The sequence below is a fragment of the Balearica regulorum genome, chromosome 9 (genome assembly GCF_011004875.1).
Source record: "Balearica regulorum gibbericeps isolate bBalReg1 chromosome 9, bBalReg1.pri, whole genome shotgun sequence".
Taxonomy (NCBI): domain Eukaryota; kingdom Metazoa; phylum Chordata; class Aves; order Gruiformes; family Gruidae; genus Balearica; species Balearica regulorum.
The window spans coordinates 27,475,617-27,497,581 of NC_046192.1; the positions used below are offsets into that span (position 1 = coordinate 27,475,617).

The 21,965-nt window shown below is 41.8% G+C and overlaps 1 protein-coding gene across 14 annotated transcripts in view; it reads left to right on the plus strand.

Moving 5' to 3' along the window:
• The first annotated feature begins 2,507 nt into the window (after positions 1–2,507).
• The window catches only part of VEPH1 (ventricular zone expressed PH domain containing 1), an 88,952-nt gene continuing 69,494 nt past the window's right edge, over positions 2,508–21,965 (plus strand). For 7 of the 14 annotated variants that reach the window (XR_012836823.1, XM_075761689.1, XM_075761688.1 and 4 more), the window contains exons 1-5: positions 2,514–2,818; positions 5,403–5,473; positions 11,147–11,438; positions 13,430–13,645; positions 19,154–19,328. Coding sequence is in view for 13 of the 14 variants with exons in the window: in XM_075761689.1 (XP_075617804.1) it covers positions 11,301–11,438; positions 13,430–13,645; positions 19,154–19,328 (529 nt within the window). In the remaining variant the exon portion in view is untranslated. Of the gene's footprint in view, positions 2,819–3,300; positions 3,317–5,402; positions 5,474–8,311; positions 8,427–11,146; positions 11,439–13,429; positions 13,646–19,153; positions 19,329–20,640; positions 21,854–21,965 lie in introns of those variants that run through there. The other 7 variants (XM_075761693.1, XM_075761678.1, XM_075761679.1 and 4 more) reach the window with 7 other exon arrangements.

Below are 21,965 nucleotides of genomic sequence, written 5' to 3' on the forward strand. Positions count from 1 at the left end.
AATTAAAATGCTTTGTCTGGGTAGAAGATAACACAACTCATTTAGGCTAAATGCAGTGAATATGGAATATTCTGTTTCTCTTCACCAGTTAGTTGGAGAGAGAACAATAGCATGTCTCTTTCCTAACAAGATGCTTATTTTAAAAAGTCTAACAAAATAAATATTTTCAGGGCTTTGTTTAAAAAGGACACAAATTCATCATAGCTATTAGAATAAAAGTTAAACCCAAGTTTTTTCTAGGATGGGAAAAACCGTTTTCATAAAGTAAATTCTCCTTTTTCAGCTAGTGAAATGTATGTGAAAATCTTTTTGCCTTATTATCACAATATATTGTTTTGCCTTCTCATCACAACATATTGTTTACCATGCGCATTATGGGCTTTAGAGTTGTGAGTTGCTCAAGTGCTCTTTGCTGTCTCTGATCCCATTTGTCTTTCCAAGCATATATTCAGCGGTAATTTCTTGCGTGTAGTTGATTACAGTTTTTATACACAGCAAAAGGAAAGTCAGAGAACTTCTAAGATGCCTGCGCTGGATGGCTTGAGTCAGCCTTCCTGCTCTCTTCCTTCACATGCTATCTTGCATTAGCTAAGATTTCATTGTCTTAGTGACATTAATGGTGTGCTGCAATGAATCCATCAATGGAAAAGCAGAAGCAAAAGAATTAAGGTATGACTATGTCAGGGTTGTAAAGGGTGATGCTAGCATGGCAAACCTCCGCAGGGAGCGTACAGATCAGAAGAGATCGAAGTGCCTTGCTTGGAAAGGGCTGTGCCACTGTCTTTCTCCATGGTAATGGCATCAGTTGTCTTTTCAAAGCTTGTTTGGGTCTCTCTCACCTGATCCTGACTTTGCTGCCTTATATTCCCCAGCCTGCTCCCTGTCTTGGTTTTCTTTCTGACTGTACAGATAATTCTGGGAGCAGAGCACATTTGCTTCTGAGTAAGAGACATTCTGTGTGGGGACTCCTTTCTGCTGGCCGCCTTGTGATGTTAAGAGAACGAGTTGTCTGAGAACAGTCAACGCTGGTCTTATCCTTTCAGTTATCAGAAAAGGTTTTCCGTGCAAATCGTCTGAGGACTGTTGTTTTCTACAACTGTAGTTGTGTTTGAGTAAGTACAAAACCAACTTGTGGTTTTGCTTTTCCTTCCACACACAAAAAGAAAAGATTGTCAGGCACTGGGAGGAAACATTACTTTGGTTGCTACTAGAAGTCAAAAGTAGGCTCGTAGTGAGTGAAGGAATCAACCTCTTAATTCCTGCTGTAGAAGGACTTTAGTAGTTATTGGATGCAGAAGTGAAATCTGAGACCCTCATTTATGCTCTCATAGTCAGACCATACTGCCCTTTGAAATTTTTTTTAGAAATCTCTTGTTTAGAAAATTATTTTTAGAGTGAGAATATTTATGTTCTGCTAAGAGTTTGCTAGTTTTTTACAGTCTTGTACAGGTAGGAGAGAAGCAAGCTGTGTTCTTCATATACATACTAAGTTAAAAGGAAGATGCAGAGAACATGCAATTGCCTTTTATTTCAAAACCAACAATGACGTTCTTAACATCATTAAAAGTATGTGTTCACCCACCATTAATCTTGTATTTGTTTGTAGAGGCCGTGGTAGAATGAACAGGAGGGAAAAAAAAAAAGTGCCATTTGGAGGATTTGCCATCAAAATTGAGGTCATATGAGTGAATGTATACTCTATGGAACGGATTCTTTTTAAAACTGTATAATTTATAAATCCTTTCTGTATTGCAAAAGGATAAAAGCCCTAACAAGAAGGGTACAAATGTGCCTCCCCATTATCTTTGGGCAAACAGTCTTTCTTTTCTTCCAGCAGCTGGCTAAGAGCACTTGACCTTACACTTTGCTGTTCTGAGAGTTGGTTCATTTGATATTACTTTGGCTGTTATTAGAAAAATGTCAGTGCTGGGACACTCCCAGTGTGGGTTTGATCCAAGGCTTTCCCAGGGAAGGAGGACATAGTCAGTATCAGTTCTGTCAGTATCCTTTGGGCAGGCTTTAGTTACGGCTGATTTGTTTGGAATCTGGAATTTGTTTCTCAAAGGACAGTTAAGGGGAAAATTATACAGACGTGCTTAATGTGGATGGGAAGCTTGTGTGCAGAACATCTAGAAATCACTTCTCCTCCACAGCTGCCAAGGTGGAGGTGCTGAGGTAGGTCCTGGGCACTGGTTCCACCTGGGCAGTTATGCTTTCTAAGGGCTGTCTGAGGTTCGGCAAATTGGTGAGATGCAACAGGTGTGAACTGAAAGGATGCATTTCCTCCAGTGTCCTACTCTTTCCTGAGCTTTCTTTTGGCTAATGTTCCTCCAAAGACACTGAAAGGGTCCAGCCTTCTCACCACCTTCTGAGAAGAGGCCCCATAAGTAATATTAACTTCTGCAATTTCCTCGTTACTCTTAAGCAAGTTATTAATTAACTGAATGTAACCACTGGCTGTTGATAAATCCTTTTAACTAATTCAAATTCCATATCAAGCTTGGAGCGTTTTCACTCAAGCTGCTGCTGAAGTTAAGCTTTGTGAAGAATTAGTTCTGATCTGGTTTTGAGTGCCAGAGTTGGGGGAAAATGGAGAGAAGATATCTGTTTGCTTGATTCCACATGACAACTCCAGGGTAACTGAATAGACTGTACGGTTGGTTTGACAAGGCTGTGCACCAAGCCAGCAGCCTCGCATACCAGAGACAGGGGGATGGAAGGGGGACTGACAACTGTAATGGATTTTATCAGAATTTCTCTCAAGAGCGACAGTTTACCTTCAATTATTAATGTTTTTCAGAGCTTTCTCTTCTGAGAGGTATGAATAACTAACTTAAATATGCATTCATGTAACATTTTCAATAATGAATAAATTACTGCACGGAAAGAAGTTGAGTAACAGATCCAAATATTAAATAATGGAAGAGGGTTTTGAGAGTGTAGGAAATGTAGTCTTTAATAGTATGACTGTCACTGGTTTTTCTGTGAATGCAGGAACTGTGGTAATTATATGTATAAGTGTGTTACAGTGATGTTTGTGAAAAACATTGTAAGTTAGCTTGAAGTGGCACAGAAAGAAAAAGCAGTGCCGGTGTGGTGTGCATGACAGCATGTATGTTAATCCTGTGCTGCTCTTGACTCGTGCTGGGGCTCGATGTGTTTCACTTCCCCCCCCCCGCCCCGTGCTCGGGAGGTTTTTTGTGCCCAGTGTTGAAGAATTGTTGCCTTATGTTAGGGGAACATTGAAAATGCAGGCTAGGGAAGCTGCTGGCCCTATGAAAACATGGGCTGAAGAGAAGCTGCGGTGGATTGCCAGGTACCTGGGAGGAACCTGGGGACGTTCGGTGATCGTTGGGTGACTGCTGTTTCAGGAGACTTTGAGGGGCAGTGACTTTGAATTTATGTATTGCTGTAGTCCAATTGTCACTTCCAGAGTGGCATTCTTAAAGACCCTATGCTGTAGTGCCTCATGCTCTCTTCCATTTAGTCTTTCACTCTTTTTAGACAGAAATACCTATTTATACATTTTGTAAAATTTTATAATGAGTTCTTGTTATGTAACATCACTACCACCTTGAAAATTTGTCACAGATACAAAAGCTCCTTAAGCAATGCTTGAAAATGCCTGGCTCTTGAGAGCATCACTGTGACAATGAGTGCATTGGTATTTGTTATATGAAGCAATTTGTTCCATATTAGCAGTGTGCTGTTCATTTTAGCATAACATTTTAATATATTGAAGATATTTAGAAATGGAATTCTTACAGTTCTGTCTTATTGATGGTAAAAAAAAACCCAAAACAACCAACAAACCACTAAGTCTTACAAAGTGTTATATATAGCATTGGTGTGTTCTGAAACAGCAGTCAAATATGAACCTTTGTGATTACTTATATACTGAAAATTGTAGAAAACTGCCTCGACAGCACGTATATTATCAAGTAGATGTACATATATATAAAAAATTTGGTCAAGTTATAAACTGTTTGCAAAAGTAGCGCTTAACAAGTTAAATACATTCTTACCACTCCGCATCAGCTGGGTTCTGCATGGATTGTACGGTCAAAATTGCCTCGGAGATCTGTGAAATCTGGTTCGCTTAAAGCAGCATCTGACCTGTGAAACCTCCTGATTAAGCCAGTTTATCGCAGGGGAGAACATTTACACGCTGATTTAGATGTCTAGGAAGAACACCGAACTCAGTTCAAATGGAGAATAGCAGTATAGCCCTGCAATTCTGGTAGAAGAGATGGCTCTTAAAAGAGGCTGTATAATTCCTCTGATTATTTTGCAGTTGCGTCCACTAAGATTACTGCTTCCTTGTGTATAAGAACTGGATGTTGAGAGCAAGTCAGCTCCCTGGACTGCAGCAAGGTGTTTCATTAGCAAAAAACCATTTTTAACCCTAGCCTAATTAGTAAACTTCATAATTTATTGTTTCATCATCTGGTCCAGCTCGGCATCCATGGGATTTCTAGATGACATGAAGTGTGGAAACCTGTCATGACAGAAAAAAACCAGAGAGGCTTGTAGGAAACAATGGTTGTCTTGTGGGAAGAGTTTAAATATATGCAGCTGATCTCATGGGAACTGCTGTAGTCTATTCACCCTGTGTGAAAATGATGCTCTTTCAATATAATCTTTAATCCTTTTCTTTCACTGAAAAATGTGAGAACTTTATTTAAAAGTTTTGAAAGAGTGCTCTATTTTAGTGAGTAAATGCTTTTCAAACATAAAAATAAATCAAATTGTTAGTGTAACATGGAGAGAAAAAGTTCTCTGAAATATCTTGCAATATTTTGTACATTAATTGCACATGTGAATGTTCTTGGGAAAGCTTCAGGCTGAAAATAACCAGGAAGCTATCCAGACTTTCTTTTTTTCCTGGATGGGGAAGGAAGTATCCAGCAGTCTTGGAGATATTACAAACTTCTGTAACTCTTTGAGACATAATTTTTCTAATTCCACAAAACTGATGTTGTTTTTTTTTCCCTGTGACATGGGGGAGAAGGTTTTCAAGAGAAGGGAATCTTATCATATGCACAGAATAAAAGTTCACTTTGAAGATTATTCTAATCTTCCTCCTATTCATGGAAAAGTAAAATAAAACTAAATATGCAGTTGTTGAAAACATTTGTCCCCACCCCCAGAGGGAATGGAAATCTAAACCTCGCTTTGTTTAATCCGTGCATGTGTGAATAACATCACAAACTCCCACAGGGTTTAGTAGAGCTGCTGTCCTGTTTGTGTTTTATGGGACCATGTCCTAAATATTAAACCCTGTTTGGTGAAGTACACAGTTGTGTCCCTGGAGGTATCATGCGGCATGTATTTTATAGTCTGCACACAGAGTGCTGAAAAGACAGAGTTACTAATACTGTTTCGCTTTTGCTTTCCTATAGCGTCTTTCATCTAAGGCATCCAAAGCACTTCATACAATCCAGTGTATTAAGCATGGCAACATGTCTGCGAGGTAAGGAAATTGATTTTTTTTTTTTCTCCTTTTTATAGATAGACTAGTCAAAGAATTGGGCTGTGATTGGCCCAAGATCGCCATGGTAAAGCAAGACCTCTGGCCTCCTAGTCCTGGAACCTGTCTCTCTCCCTGTTACAGGGAAATTCTCAGATCAGCTTCCTCTCCTGTGTAATTTACTCGACACTTTAAATCTAAGTTACTTCTTTGAACTGGGTGTTCAGTTTATAACTTTTAGATTTCTTTCTTTAATATTTTTGGAAAATGAACGCTACCTCTTGTTTATCAAAGAGCTTTAGTGTCTGTGGTATCTTGGTCCTTCAGCACAGAACAAGAAGCACCAGCTGGAAGCTCTCCAGCTGGGAGCTGTGCTGCAGCATTTGAGGAGAACCACACGTGGTGCTCACAGCAAACTGAGTGTTACAGGGGAGAATGGGGTTTGAGAAGTGCTGAATGAATCTTGGATTCACTTGGGAGCCCTGGCTGTGCGCTGGGTTTGGAGTATCACCTGTCCTCTGTGTGGAGGGACAACGGGATGGTTTGTACTCACAGCCTGTTGTCTCTTGATGTACTCAACTGCAAGTGGCTGGTGGCTTTGAGAGCCTGCCAGGACTATCCCCAATACTGCTGCAGGGGTGAGTTAGCTTAGGACCGAGTACTGTGCATACTTAACCTCCATCTGAAGTGCAATGTTATGTAAGTTCACATACAAGATTGGTTCAACAGTATAGTAAGGTTTTAATTGTCTCTTGTTTTGCAGTAAGCAAACTAGACAATACTGTGAGGTTCACTTAATGTGAACTCTAGGTTGCCTGCGTTTCCTAAAATTCCTTGAATGTAGTGAGGGTTTTCTTGATTTATGTTGCTTAGTATGGAACTAGATTAACAATATCATTGCATAGTTCTTTGAAGGTTGCATTTTAGTTTTCAGTGGGGTAGCACCATCAGGTAAAATCAAGCAACCTTACTTTAATTTCAAGTCTTTTGGAAGTTGAGGAAATTAGAATAATTTCTTGTAGAACTTCCCTCACTGTAAACTTTAAAAATTTTATCCTTTCCTCTTCCTCTTTGATTTAAAAGATTTTTTTTTTTGTCCTTCTAATGTCATTCTACAGAATTTGAGTTCCTGATAAAACTGTAAGACTCAAAGTTCAATTGGCTTTTGGATGCCCTTAGGTCCAACTGCCCTTTTACATGGAATTTTTATTGTTAATCTTCTATTATTGGGGGAATTATTTTGCAAACAGACCAATTCAATTGCTTCAAGCTCTGAAACCTGTCAGGCTAGCTTTTATTCTGATTGCTTCTGATAAGGAGCTTTGGTAAGAATGCTGTGCCTCCAGCAAGTTGAGAGACTCACCTTGGAGGGGAACAGCTTCAAGGTCCCAGGGAACATATGGCGCTTTCAGCTTGTCATGAAAAGGGAAACTAGGTGTTGAAAATCAGAATCAAAACTTTGAATGAGGTGTGGGACCGCACTGCGAGCCAGTGGAAATGGTCTGTGTTATAAGCTGAGTCTTTTTTTCCCTGCATAATGATGAACTGAAGTTTGTTACAAGAGCTGGAGTCCCTGCTTCATTTCCCACGTTTTGACCGTAGGAAGATAGGGATCCCTGCTGCCATCCCCCACGGACAGGGTGCTGACGGGGAGCCCCGCAGGGTGGACCGACTTTGGCAGGACCCTCTGGCTGTTTTCTGGTGCTTGTGCACACAGGACACACAGAAGTCTGATCAGTCTCAGGCACTGATTTGACATATACAGTAACCTCTGTCCTGTCTGAGAAGATACTGACAGGTGATGTGGAGTCAAGGTGATGAGAGATCTCAGGAACCATATTCTGAAGCAATTTTATTGTCCAACCTGACCCTTTAAAAAAAAAAAAAAAGACATTTTTGTAGACACATGTATTATGCTTTTCCTCAGTGCCAGCTACCTATTAGTAGAAAACACCACAATCTTGTAGTGAGCAAGGAGATGCTTAAGGGACAACTCTTTCCTTTTAAGACCTATGCAAGAAAAGTATTTTCAGCACTGTTACATAACATAAGTATTAAGAAGACTTGCTATAATTCCATTTCAAAGAGCTTATAGTAAGTAAATGTTTTTCTGTATTGTCCTTAGTGTTGTCTATAAAACTTACATAAAAAGTGTCTGTTCATCAGACAGAGAACAGAGCCTTTCTGAGAAACTCTTCTCAGTGTGCTAAAGTATTGTTTGCCAAAGGCCGAGAAGGGGCTGCTGTGTTTCAGTGCAGCTGATCAAAGGGAGGGTTCCATGGATCTTCGTTCCTAGAGCGTTTTTCTAAATTATGCGTGCAGATTTTATTGTGCTACTTATGGGAGTAATGTGAAAAGCCAAAGCAAATTTCTGACCCTCTTTTGTGTTCGTGTAAAGCGTTACAGAATGATAGCATTTATTCCTTTGGACAGAAAATCTCTTCTGTAGCAAGTTTGTTCACTTGTTCTTTTTCTTTCAAACAGTGTGAGCTTACTGAGGGTTTGGGTTTTTTGTTTGGTGGTGGTTTTGGTTTTTGTTTGTTTTTTTTAACATTCTTCCCAGGGAAGGATAGCTTTCCACTAACACAGAGAGTTCTGTTTTCTCTATTAAAAACAACGGCCCTCAAGTGGAGTAGGCTTTGTAGTTTGTCCTAGAAACAGAGCTTTTCTTTCAGAGATAAGGCCTCTCTGCATTTAGGTTCCTTTAGTCACCTGACGGAGCCATTGGCAACTTCTAGGCTGCTTTAGTCTGCATTCCTGAAATACCTTACTCCTGGCACAGCAATTAACAGCTTCGGGTTCAGTGCTTGCCACCGGATTCCCCAGCTCTCTGCTTGCCCTCGGATGCTGCCTGGGGTAGCAGGAGAGCAAAGCAAGTGGTCAGGCTTTGCTTCCAACAGCACAAGCTTTGCACCTGTAACCATCATTGAGGATGTCGTTGTGGAATCATGAACAGGTAAAAAAAAAAATCAGTTTGTGTCTACAGCTTTTTTAACTTTTATTTATGAATTTGAGAATTGCGAAATATTAGTACGATGGGCCAAATCTCTTCTGTGCTTAAACCATCCCCTTCAATTCAGTGACTGGTGATTTATGCCATAGCAATCATCAGGAGATTAGCCTGTTGTGCCTCAGGGTTTGCAATCTTATTAGCTCTTGTCTTGTTGCAAATAATCAAGCTAAAAGTCCTGTGTAATGATATTGATAGACTTGGGAAAATTAAAAAAGATCCCAAAACTTATAATTGGGCTTATAACAGATCAAGTGTAAGGTGCTGTATATGCTACTAAAATAGAGATTGTTGCTTTGAGTTATTTCCAGAAGGTTCTCGTTTGTTTTGCATTGGGTTTGCCCCTTATTTGACATTTTGCATCTTTTTTTCCTCTGAAAAATAGCATAAAACAGAGAAACAAGGATTAAGAATACTCTATACCTCAGAAAAATAATTATAAGTTACGTAGGTTGTCACAATGTAGTATTCTTTTCATCAACTCGAGAGAAGAACCTAGAGGAGTTGGCTGTGAATCCACATGGGCCTCTGGAAGACGTGCTTGGTAGGTCTCTTCCTAGCCTTAAAATCAGTAAATAGCCTGTATTAGATGAATAAGTGAAGACAGAGGGAAAGTTTTCATTTTTGACATAATGCTCGTATTTTAATACCTGTTCCTGCAGGCCGCCACGTGCTCCGGCAGGCAGGAGCTCTGCCTGCCCCGCTTGGCACGTGCCATCGGGGTGACCGTGGCTGTATGCTGCTGCAGCAGGTTCATCTAATGCAAACCTGCGTGGAAAATGTGGTGGTGTTAGGGTCCTTAATTTGTCACACTTCCCTGCTTCTTCATCACTCTGTCCACGAACAACCTATTTTTCATAAGATTCCATTTTCTCCTACATTTTACTTCAGCTAATATATTTCAAAACTCAGACGTTTCTCTTTCCTCTGTTATAAAGCTACAGGGAAATTTTACTCATTGGAAACACAGACTGCGTCATTGAAGCAATTGCACAAAGGCAGACTGATCCAGTTCTAGCAACCGCTTTTCCAGTGCGTGACACTTAAGTTAACTCAAACTCTTGAATTAATGAGTATCGTATTTAGTGCATGCCTACCTTAATTTTGTTAGCTAGATTGTCATATATCTGTTGTATTCCTGCAAAGAGAGACACTAGTAGCTAAGCTGAAACTTTGTTTAGCTTGTCACATACCTAAATGTAATGGACATACATATATACATGTATATATGTGATGTATGTCCTTACATTTAGGTATGTTCAATTCAGAAAGACAGTTTGATTCACAAAACAGCAACTCACAACAGCCTACTTCGCAGTTTCTCTGAGCGATGCTGTGTTTATCTCCACATGCTTCATTATGGAGAAAATATCGATGCTGTGGCAGATGTTGGTGTTGAAGGAGTGAGAATGATCACTTGTGCACTAAAAGATGGCCAGCACAGATGCAGTTAAAGGTAAAGGGAGCTTTTTTCAGTAAAGTCTGGAACAGCAGGCTCTTTACCACCCCACTTCCCTCGCAGCTCTGCCTGAAGCGCTAGCAGCCCATGGAGGGCCCTGCAGTTAGGGGTGCTCTTTGGGGCTGAAAAATTGTGGCTTGCTGTTCTTCTTTGTCATCGTGAATCGTGTTGGTGGGGAAGGATGGGAGCAGTGCAGGGCAATCAGGAGCTGAGGGAGAACGGACTGCCCTTGTCCTGTTCCTGATGGTAGGGCTGTCATGGAGACCCTTGGAAGACTCAGACAGACATTTTCTGCCTGCATGGATTTATACCTGCCTTAGCAAAGTCCAAGGAGGGTGTCCAAGCCCTGTGGGATGTTTGGACCCTGCATTATTGGTCCCTTCCTCATGTGCGCTGAGGTTGGCCATGAAGACCCTGGCCTCAAGGGTGTATGAGCAGAGGGACCCACAGCATGAGGCCAGCCCTGGCAGCCTTGGAATAACAAATAGCGCTTCTGAAATGTGGAAAAAACCAAGCTGCGTCTGTAATTAAGGCAAACATCTCCTCCGTGGATGCTTTAAACGCCAGAGTTTTGGGGCATAAGCGCAGGACTGTCTTCTTTCACAAGCGTGTGCACAGTGTGGAGCCTGGCCCCACTTGGCTCAGCTTCTGTTAAATTCCCCAGCCAAGGAGAAGTACATAGTTTCAGCTCAGCCAAGTGTTTGTTTTACACAAAAAGACTGCAGGGATCACTTTGGCAACAAAACTGACTGTTTTTCTAAATAAAAATCATTATCTTCTCAATCCTGCTAACAGTGTATTTCTGGAGTCAGGACGCAACAACCCAGAAAACAGACAAAGCGGCTTCACCTGCCTCCCCTAGCTCTGCTCTGCTACTGACCACAGAAAGGTGGCTTGTAATCCTTATCAGTTAGCCCAGTCACCATCCTGCTCAGGTGATAGGCGTTGAAAGGACAAAAAAGTGTTCTTATTTGTTACAAGTTATATATTGTTTAGCTAATTTGATGCTATTTAGTGTTTGAGGGCAAAAGCTCCTTCAATATGCGGTTTGTGGTACGTGCTTAAGGACGTCCCTGGATCAAGGGACCCTGTATGCTGCTTGCATACACCAGTTAAAAATCTTTGCTAAATTGGAATACGACAGTCAATGTATTTGCTATTTTTTCCTTTTTTTTTTTTTCTTTTTGTCTTTTCTTTTCCCTCTTAGATTGTGGCCAAGGAAGTCTTGAAATATGCCCCAGATTTAGTCTTCATATTAAATTGATCGCTACTCCAACAGATTGTTTCCGTTCTGTCCTCATCTGAGTCATTCATGCGCATGGTGCGTTCAGAGGTCTGGCGGAGTGGCAGCAAGCGCAGCCATGCATCACCTGTTTGGGCTGGTTTTGGCACAAAAGGACCTTTCACGTGCAGGGGATCTTTTCTCCTTAGAGGATGCTGAAATCGAAGCAAGCCTCTCGGAAGCTCTTGAACAAATAAGAATAATTAGTTCATCTGTGGTAAGTGAAACACTGTCCTTAATAATTTTTCGTGAGATTAAATGTATTGTGTAAATATTAAAGACGGGGACATACACAATGTGAGTTTCTGAACAACTCGGTAATGCCGAGCAAAGTGTAAGAACTAAAAATGTGGTAACCAAATCCAGTTCCCACTATCTTTAAAGATATTTCAAGTTCATCTTTATAATAATATTTATTAAATAATTACTTAAGGCATATTAAAGATTAGCAGGAGGTCACAGGTACACTGTATGTATAGTATGTACTCTCTTCACAGCAGAAAGTGTTCTGAGTGATGGTAGGCTCACTGATTTTGGTAAGCTCTTTAATATTGTTGTCCAAATGAAAAAAAAAATTAAAAAAAATTAAAAATTCTTTATCCTTCCTGCTTCCAATCTGTTGAAGGGAAAGGAAAAATCTTTTTCAAGCCTTAGGATACTCAAATAGCAAAATGTGCGTGTTCTCACAACTGCACTTTTCTGGCACTTCATATAGCATGTGATTTTAGAAATCAGGTTTGGCAATGTCCAACCTCTGACTTTCAGAGCGTTGATCACAGCGTTGCTGGTTGCAACCAGAACAGACTCATCCATCAGAACAGCCACTGTACCTGGCTTGTCTCTTTGCTCATTTCTTTGACAGCAATTGCATCCGCACAGTCTTTCAGCACACTAATCAAGGTATTTTGGCTGTTGCCTCTGCAGTTTGTGATGTACTTTGACTCACCTAACTGCAGATTATCAGGAGTTTTACACAAATTCCCCCTGATAAACTTTTTGAGAGAAAATGCCTGAATTTGTTCCAAAATGTTTTCACAAACACACGTCTGCATTAGCACAGTGCCGTGCCCTACCTCCGAGCTGCTGAGTGGTGATTCCCACCAGAGGGCTCTGGAGATCGCTGCCCGAGCGGTCGGGATCTGACAGACGGGCGCATATAATTTTTCCCCAAATGTGAGGAGTTTCACAGCAGCATGGACAGGACCCCTCTGCTCTCTGTGTCCATGCACAGCGACTCTCGCCAGGGGTTTGCTCTTGTGCCATCCCAACCAGCGGCTGTTAACTTGTTCACCCCTTTCTCAATGGGTAATCTTATACAAAAGAAAAAGCGTGTGAATTTTTCTGTCACGCCAAGCAAAGCTTGTAGAGAGCTAGCTGTGAATAAAGGCAGAGAATTGTTTTGAGACAGACCCAAACGTCATGGCTTCTGCCTGTGATAACACTGAGCTAACTCTGGAGCTGCACTTCTGTAAGCCAGTGCTGAACTTGGCTCCAGCCCTTTAAAAATGTCTGTGCTTTAGCTAGCAAAAACAATGACTTTTGATTATTACTTCAGTCTGTCTTCTATCTGTGTTACTTTTTAGGATGGAACAGCAAAGGTTAGACCAAGGGACAATGGTTGTGTATTCTGGGCTGTTTAAGTTACGGTGATGCGCTGCTGTTCATATCCACGTGGCATCTGTGTCAGTGATTATGGAGGATTACAGGACTTTGTGATAAAGCCTATTTAATTAACTCTTATTCATGTTACATTGGTACTAATTGAAACTAACTGTGTTTACATCAGGGACTTGACATGATGTGAAATATTTGGGACTCTGCATTTGGCTATACATCTATGTATATTGTGGGTATAACAATTCCAGTTTTGGTTTTAGGACGGTTATGGGAGAAGAGACCTGTGTGAGTGGTTCTAAGGTGTGTGGCTGCAGTCTCTGGTCAAAAAGACCATGCTTCGGGACAGACTACTAAAAAGCATTTGATAACATAATCTGTACCTTTACAATAACCAGAATTAAGACCTAAGCCAGTGAATTGTCTATGGGATGACTCGTTTCTGTGTTTAATAACACTAAACCTTTGTTGTAAAGGTTGAAGTGAGAAAATAGACACTGGACACTTGCAAAAACTTCATGTGTTCAGACTAGATTTGTGGGGTCCTCGAAAAGGATGGACATTCATTGGCAACTGTCTCTTCATTTGAACCAGGACTACCAGACCAATGACAATGACCAGGCTGTGGTGGAAATCTGCATCACCCGCATCACCACTGCCATCAGGGAGACAGCGTCCATTGAAAAGCACGGGAAAGCCCTCGTGGCTCTCTGGGAGTCGTGCCTAGAACACAACCTGAAGCCCTCTGGAAAAGATGAGGACACACCACATGCAAAAATTGCATCCGATATCATGAGCTGTATCTTGCAGGTAAGACTGAGCTGAAAGCAAAGGAGTGTAATGCATTTGTTGGCTACTCAGGTTTATCTTTTAAATGCAGTTGTACTTTGTTTTCTGATCATGCGTGGGAATGGTTGCATTTGTTTAAAACCAAGAATACAACCCCAGTTGTTATGTATACCGTTACATGCATATGGCATCTGTTGCAGTGAATCAAAAGTTTTGGCAGCTTTGTTATCATTAGAGGTGTCTTGACTGTTTAGTGCCAGATTTCATTATCTTAATGCTCCATTAATTCTAAATATTTGCATTTCATGTAAGTATTAAAGTGGGAGACAGGACTAATTTTCTGTGGTTACAGAAAGATTCATTTGAAAGCATTTAATATCAGGGAAGAGGTTATTCTTTTGAATTGTTCTGGAAGGCAGCAAAATGCCAAAGAGAGTTTAATGACATGAAATTTGGGTCATTAGATATGCTGTCAGTAAGGAGGATCTCCCTTTACATTTTGATTGTAAAAGCTGAGCCTAGATACAACACAGAAAACTGACCTCCGAACTAAAATCTGATTGCTACTACTCTAAATAGAGGACTAGAAAGAAGTTATTCTCTGGCCAGGACTGTTGGAATAATTCCTTAGAATATTTTACTAAATGTTAGAGGCAGCAACCACAAGACTGAAAAAGTATTTAGGTCCCAAAACACTTGCTAGAACAACAGCAAAAAGAAGACATCCTAGTATGTAGCAGCCTTTTGGGGATAGGATTGGGCTATTCTGAGGCTTTCTAAGAAAGTAAGCTGAGGGTGAAAAGCCATTTATAGCGGGAGAAGGGGGAATCTGGTATTAAATCAGGGTGAATTTGGGGTTTTGTTTGGGGTTTTTTTGTTTGTGGTGTGTGTGAGGTTTTGGTGGGGTTTTTTTTGTTTTTAAGTTGTGACTGCAGGCAATATCATTCCTTGTTGGGAAAACAATATAATACACTGGAGAGAGTCAAAGAGAAACCCATGAGCACAGTTATCTAACTGGAAGCAGAAATCAGGGTTGTTTCCACAGTTTCAGCTGTGGGCAAAATTCACAGGGACCAGCTCCAGAAACAGTTCTGTGAAGTGCCTTTCTAGACGGACTGCTCTGGGGTGAAGTTTGCAGTATATCTGCTGTTTCATAGTTGCTTTTTTTACCTCCGCCTTTTAAATTGGGGGGGGGGGGTGGGGGGTGTTTGTTCTTTCATTATAAAAATTTGAGCGATAATGGCACAAGTATATCACTGTCCCATGAAAGACACTGCTTAGGCCCTTCTGGGATATATTGTTCCATAGACTTACTGAGGATCCTCATCTAGTTTGGCTGAAAGTGTTTAAAGTCCAAAAGAAACAAAGAGTTTCAGAAAAAAATAACACCAATGCTGAATTTGCTTCAATGAAATTTTACTTTACAATGGTCAGTTCTTTTTACCCCAGTCTGCCACTCTGAAGAGGCACATAAGTGTATTATAGGAAAATATTAAAAGAAGGAAAAATCCCTCCTTTTCTGAAGCCCAGGTTCTTGTTGATTTTGGTTTGGGAAGCATAGATGTTTATTCCAGCCAGGCATTTGGTCAAGACTGTGAATGAGGCTTAGCAAGATTTCTTCCGCACTGCGCTGGCATCCCTGGGCCATGATCCATACCCCAGGTGGGGCACAGTAATGCATCCTGGAAGGTCGGTGGTGGATCAGGGGTTGTGTCCCCTCTACCTTTCCCTGCAAATGACCGGCTTTGGCAGCAGCCACGCTTCCTGAGAGGCAACGAGTTCCTGGGGCTGTTGCCTAATCTCCCCTTCTGTCGTCTGTCCCCGGAGCTGAGACAATAACCAGATTTGGATACCGGTAGCAGCACAGCTTAAACTTTCCAGACAAGAGACTGTACATTGTAGAATCGTGTCTTGTCTTTGCGGTACTTTAGTGTTCTCATGAAATATGATTTCTAAAGTATGCAATGGCTTGTCTAAGTTTTTAGTGTTCGCTGTTAGCAACAGCGTGTCTCAATCAAGCCAGCTCATATCCAAATGTGTTAGGGGTTGCACTGTCTTGCAGATTGAACTCCTTTCTTGAAATACTGAAATGAAATGAAAAAGTTACGAAAGTACATTTACTGCTCCCTGAAACAGAGCTATTATCAGCAAGTTCTTTGCATAAAACCCCCTTATTTTATGTTGCCTTTTTTTTTATACAACGCATAAGGGATGGTTGAAGTAGTAATGAATATCTGACAGCTGGGTTGAATCTCACAGCATGTTTCTGTTGATATTAGCAGCAGGGAGGTCCCCTAGGTTTGCAAACATCACTATATCATATTATTGAAATCTGTTTTTCATTGTCACCTTCACATTTTCATAAGTGTGCATTCATGCCCTGATATTTATAATGGAACAAATGAAACCTTTCTCCTTCCATCTAAATGCAAACCTTTTCTTAACTAAGTGTTTGCGTTGGTGTTGCGTGGCAAGGTTTTGGTAGCGGGGGGGCTACAGGGGTGGCTTCTGTGAGAAGCTGCCAGAAGCTTCCCCTGTGTCTGACAGAGCCAATGCCAGCCAGCTCCAAGACAGACCCGCCGCTGGCCAAGGCAATCAGCACCTCTGTGATAATGTATTTAAGAAGGAAAAAAAAACAGTCAGAGAGAGCTTTTTCAACTGGAGATAGGAGTAAGAAGATGTAAGAAACTCTGCAGACACCCAGCTCAGTGCAGAAGGAGGGGCAGGAGGTGCTCCAGGCGCCGGAGCAGAGATCCCCCTGCAGCCTGTGGTGAAGACCCTGGTGAAGCAGGCTGTCCCCCTGCAGCCCATGGAGGGAGGATGAGGGGGTGTAGCGATTCCACCTGCAGCCCATGGAGGACCCCACGCCGGAGCAGGTGGAGACACCTGAAGGAGGCTGTGGCCCCGTGGGAAGCCCGCGCTGGAGCAAGCTCCTGGCAGGACCTGTGGATCCGTGGAGAGAGGAGCCCACGCCAGAGCAGGTTTGCTGACAGGACTTGTGACCCCGTGGGGGGCCCACGCTGGAGCAGTTTGCTCCTGAAGGTCTGCACCCCGTGGGAGAGACCACGGTGGAGCAGTTCATGAAGGACTGTAGCCCATGGGAGAGACTCACATTGGAGAAGGTCGTGAAGGACTGTCTCCTGTGAGAGGGGACCCCACGCTGGAGCAGGGGAACGATGAGAGGAGTCCTCCCCCTGAGGATGAAGAAGCGGCAGAAACACCGCGTGATGAACTGACCGTAACCCCCACTCCCCGTCCCCCTGTGCCGCTGGGGGGGGCGGAGGTTGAAGCCGGGAGTGAAGTTGAGCCCGGGAAGATGGGAGGGGTGGGGGGAGGTGTTTTTAAGATTTGGTTTTATTTCTCATTCCTCTACTCTGTTTTGCCTAGTAATAAATTAGATTAATTCCCTCTCTAAGTTCAGTCTGTTTTGCTCATGATGATAATTAGTGAGTGATCTCTCCCTGTCCTTATCTCGACCCGTAAATTTTTTGTTATACCTTTTCTCCCCTGTCTGGTGAACGAGGGCAGTGATAGAGTGGCTCTGGTGGGCACCTGGCCCCCAGCCAGGGTCAACCCACCACAGTGTTTTACCTTTATTGTAGGAAAAAAATAAATAAATAGTTATTTGGAATTTTCTTAGATCTTTAAGTCATAGTCAGAGGGCCAGACCTTATCTTCCTGTTCTTTCTGCATGGAGTCCTAGAGTATAACTTGGAGGCTGAATTTGGCTCCTACTCGTTAGTGCCTCTTGGCCAAATGTAATGAGGCATTTTGTTGATTTAAACATGCTGCTGCATAAAGCTCTATTCATTTTAAGGGCTTTTCTCATTAAAGACACAGTTTTTGGTCATATGGCAGTTGCCATGATGAGCTATCTTGACACCTAAGAGTTGCTGCAACCCCTTCTTCCTTAGGGCTGGCAGAAAGGGACCATCCCGGAGCGGTTGCAGCACTCTGCTGCTTGGCCGGTCTCTGTTGCAAGGAAAAATCCTCATCGTTGGTTACACTTGGCTTGTTTGCATTGGTTGAGTAGCATGATGCAGCCTGAATTAGGGTCAATCCTGCTCTCCATGAGGCTAATGGCAAGGGCAGTTACTGCTGATGGAGGCAGAGCTGGCCTAAGAGGCAACGTAGCAGGGTATATGGAACAACAGATTTGTTTTTTTCTCAGGTCTAAATTTTTTTTTTTCAGTGCTGCTCCAGAGCAAGCATGTGTTAAGTCTGGACTGCCTTTCTTTGCAGTATTTTGTTACTTTCCGAAACATCTGGGGTCCAGTGGTTGCCTATGATTTCAGATGCTAATTAAATATAATCATATTGTGGGATTATTTTCAAAAACAATGATGTAATCCAGTTTCAAAGAGATGTTCAAAACAGAGTGAAAATGAGAGAAAAGCACTGATTAAGGAGGGAAAGAATGTAGATCCTCAGTTACACATAAACATATCCTACTAGTTTCAAGGGAAGTTATGTATGGGAACTTAATGGGCGATAGATGTGTACAGTCTGTGCACACAATTTCATGTATGCAAATAGTTGCAGAAAATCCTTTCTGATCTTAATGTCAAAACTTAAGCGTACGTGCAGATACCTCTGAGCTTGGTGTGGTTTTGAGGGCAGAAGTTCGCTGTCTTGAGAAATTGATTGGAGTTTAAGAAAGGATATCTAAGTTGTTATTAGAGGAAAATTGATGATCAATACTCAAGCTATTACCCTGTGAGCAAGCCTCCCAGTACACTTACTTATTTGTGTGTGCTCTTTCCCTCATTTGACCTATTTGCCTTTGATTTAGTCCCAGTGGGACTTAATCTTAGCGTGAGATCCTGCTCTGGGAATAGAGGAGCCCTTTCTTCATAAGGCACAAAGACAGGACAAAACTCAAGGGAGCAGCACACCTCGGTTTAGAGGAGGGAAGCTGTGCCTTGTGCTGGGGAAGACTTACCTGTGCTGGGAATTAAACTTCCCCGAGCCTTGACTCTGTGCCTGCACGTTGGGCTCCCTGCTTAGGGCTGGACGTCGGAGCGGGGCAGGTCACTGCGACACAGGAACGACAGGCAGCAACGTGTCCCTTACTGCCGGGAGAAATATTTATCCATCAACAGTGTGAGTGGCTGCTCTGAGGTGTTTCCTACACTTTGGGATGAAAATTACCTACTCTGTGTGGGTGATGGATGCACCTTCTGTCTTCTCTGAGACACCGAACACGCAACATCTTGTTAGAAATGTTACAGCAGTTAACATTTAACTAATGCACTTGATATCGTGTTTTCTCCTCTTGCAGAAGACAAAAATAGGTGCATTGTTATCATCTCCTGGTGCAGTACTTCTCAATTTCCTTACTTGCTCTTTCTTTGAAGTCTGCCTTCAGTGGTGTTACCAAAACATAACCTTTCTTGGTGTGTTTTTTCTTTTTTGCTTTTTTTCCCCCCCTGTTTTGATTTTTGTTTTTCTGCTCTGATCAGCATGAGACTTTATTTTAATAAATTTTTTCAGCTGCTTATTTTTCAGTGGTTTTTCATGTTTCTGCAGAATTACAATCGACCTCCAGTAATGGCCTTAGCTGTCCCAGTGGCAGTGAAATTTCTTCAGAGGGGCAATAAGGAACTGTGCAGAAACATGTCAAGTTATCTATCCTTGGCCGCAATTGCTAAAGCGGATCTGCTGGCTGATCACACGGACGCCATTGTCAAAAGTGTCCTTCAAGGTAGGAAGACGCTGAGATTTTGGCTTTAGTCCTGCAGCATGCCCACCGTTAGATTGGTTACCCTGTAATAGGCGTATATACAAACAAACACGTTGTATGTCAAACCACATATGTGTAAAGCATGCGTATGGGCATATCTATGTGATAAAACATGTTAGACACAATCTAATGACAGAGTATATCAGAGACGACCTTTCAAGAATATATGAATTTACTGAACCTTGTTGACTATGGAAGTTTCATTATAGATTGGATGACCCATAGGGCAGGAAATACATCTGTACTTGTTAGTGTACCGTACTAATGGACTTCAAATTATAAGCCATGATATCAGACACTAGTTACTGGGCTCTTATCCTTTCTATTAGTGTCATTGGCAATACTCCAAAATATTAATGGGAATGAAATGAATCCCATTCTGTGGCAAAACAGTCAGATGTAAGATACGAAAGCTTTGTAGTGGTTCTTTAATTTTGCCTACATTATTAGCGTTACGTAGAATACCATTGCTAAACTCTATGTTTTGCTTTTGTAGTTTAAAAAGCAAAAAATATTCATACCTCTAAAAAAGGAAGTCCAATTTAGCTGAAGTAGTAAAGTTCATGGTATTTGTTGCAATACAGTGCTACTGCAGTAGTAAAGTCACAGTTTGCTTTTCTTCATTTACGGGAGTTACAGCAGCATGTAGCAATAGCTGTCTAATTTTTCCAAGAACATTGCTATGAAAATGTTAAGCCCTCAAATTAAAGGTATGCATTCTGTATTTATTAAAAAATATAAATGGAGCGTAGTTATTTTTAGGTATTTTATGGAGGGGTAGCTGAGCTAGAAAGTAACTTTGTCATTAAGACATTATAGTATGAGTTTGCATATTTCTGTCTGCTTTGCTTAAGGACAAATGTGTGATAAATACGGTAAATAATAAATATGTATGAGCTATTTGATAATACTAATTGAGTAGAGTCCAAGAACAGAATATTGCTAACAACTTGCAAAGTCACATGGATAATTCTTTTAAGGCTTGTGATGTTAGTATCTATGTGTTCGCATTGTGCGTTACCACTTGTAACTTAGTGCTCTTAACAGAAAGAAATAAAGTGAAACAGGTCTAGGAAAAGTGACTAACCCCCACAACTGAAGGTTTCATCGTGACCGTTCCCGCTTGGTTTTGTGTATTTATGTTGTTCTACCAGCAGATGTTGCTGTGGTCATCAGATTTGGAAATTCTGGATTGGAAGAGGGCAGTCTGAATAGAGAAAGTGCTCTGTTTTGCATACTGGCTTAATTGCACTGTACATAATTTGTATTTCAGGCATGAAAAGGTTGGTTTGCAGCAGGCTAAGAACTGCGCTTGAAGACTGAGTGTTTGCTGAAGGGAGAAGGGAAGCAAGAGGATAAGCTGCTAAGGATGGATTTACGAAGCGGTGCGGAGACAAAAGGCCTTGTTCTGGTGCTGCACAGACAGGGCTCAGCCTAATGGCACCAGTGAGACTGATAGTAGACTTTGGCCCGTTGCCTGCGAGTGTTTGAGAGCTAACTGGATTTTTTGATTACTTGGGGCAACTGCTTGGCTGCATGATCAGTTTCTTATCTTATTAGCTAAAAAAGAGCTCTTTAGAAAGAGTGTTTAACTACTCTGTTCCAGTTAGTGTGAACTCAGCTTCTAAACATGCAAATGTCTGTACTGTGCCCATCAGGGCCCTGTGCTGACACCCTCCATCAGCATCAGGGATCAGATATATTCCTGTTTCCAGGGGACAGCAGCAAAACTACCCTGCAGTTGTTGCTGTAATCTGAGTGTCGCACAGCTACTCCACCTTCCAGAGCAGCTCAGGCAAGGGATGTGGATGTTGCATTCAGCAGAGGCTTGTTAGAGAGCAGAACTGGGCTCAGCAACGTGCTCCAGGCATGCACGTCTTGTGCTTGCTCCTTTGTTTCTCCATTTGCGGTGTGAGAGCAGAGTTGCAGTGGCTTTTCCACATTTGGAGCCCAAACTCCTCCAAAATACTATTTACTTGGTGTTTTCCAAACAGGCGAAGTAATTGTTGACAAAGAAAAATACAGTTAAGGTGGAGAGGAAAGAGAGAAGCATGCTGATGGAGGAGACTTGTGGTGCTGGGCAGGAGGGGGCTAGACTGTGGGAGAGCTTTGCTGACCCACAGGGTTGATAAAGGAAGAGCAAAGCAATTGGAAAGAGTTTTGGAGCTGAGTCAGTGAGAATGGAAGGACTGGCTTTGTGTTTGGTCATCTGCCAAACTAGAACAGAGATAGGAAAAGGCTACTTCCAAGGCAAAGCATTTCAGGTATGAGGTACAGTAAGAAAAGTAGCCAGAAAGGACTTCTGGTAATCTTTTTGAGGATTTTGCTTTTTCTGCTGCGTTTCACAGACATTTGTTTTCATTTAATGGAGGGTACTGTATGGAAAGAGGATTTGAGAGCAGTTTTGCCCTTGCACAATGTTGGGATCTCAAGTGTTTTTCTTAACTCTGAAGATGTGTTTTCTGGCTGACAGCAGATGAGTGGAGGTAATCTTTGTTGTTCTGTAGTTAAGGTTATTTGCAGGTATTATCTAGTAAGGGATTTTTGTTGTTCTTAGTAATAAGCATTTAGAATTTAGATACACTTTTATTGCAGGGT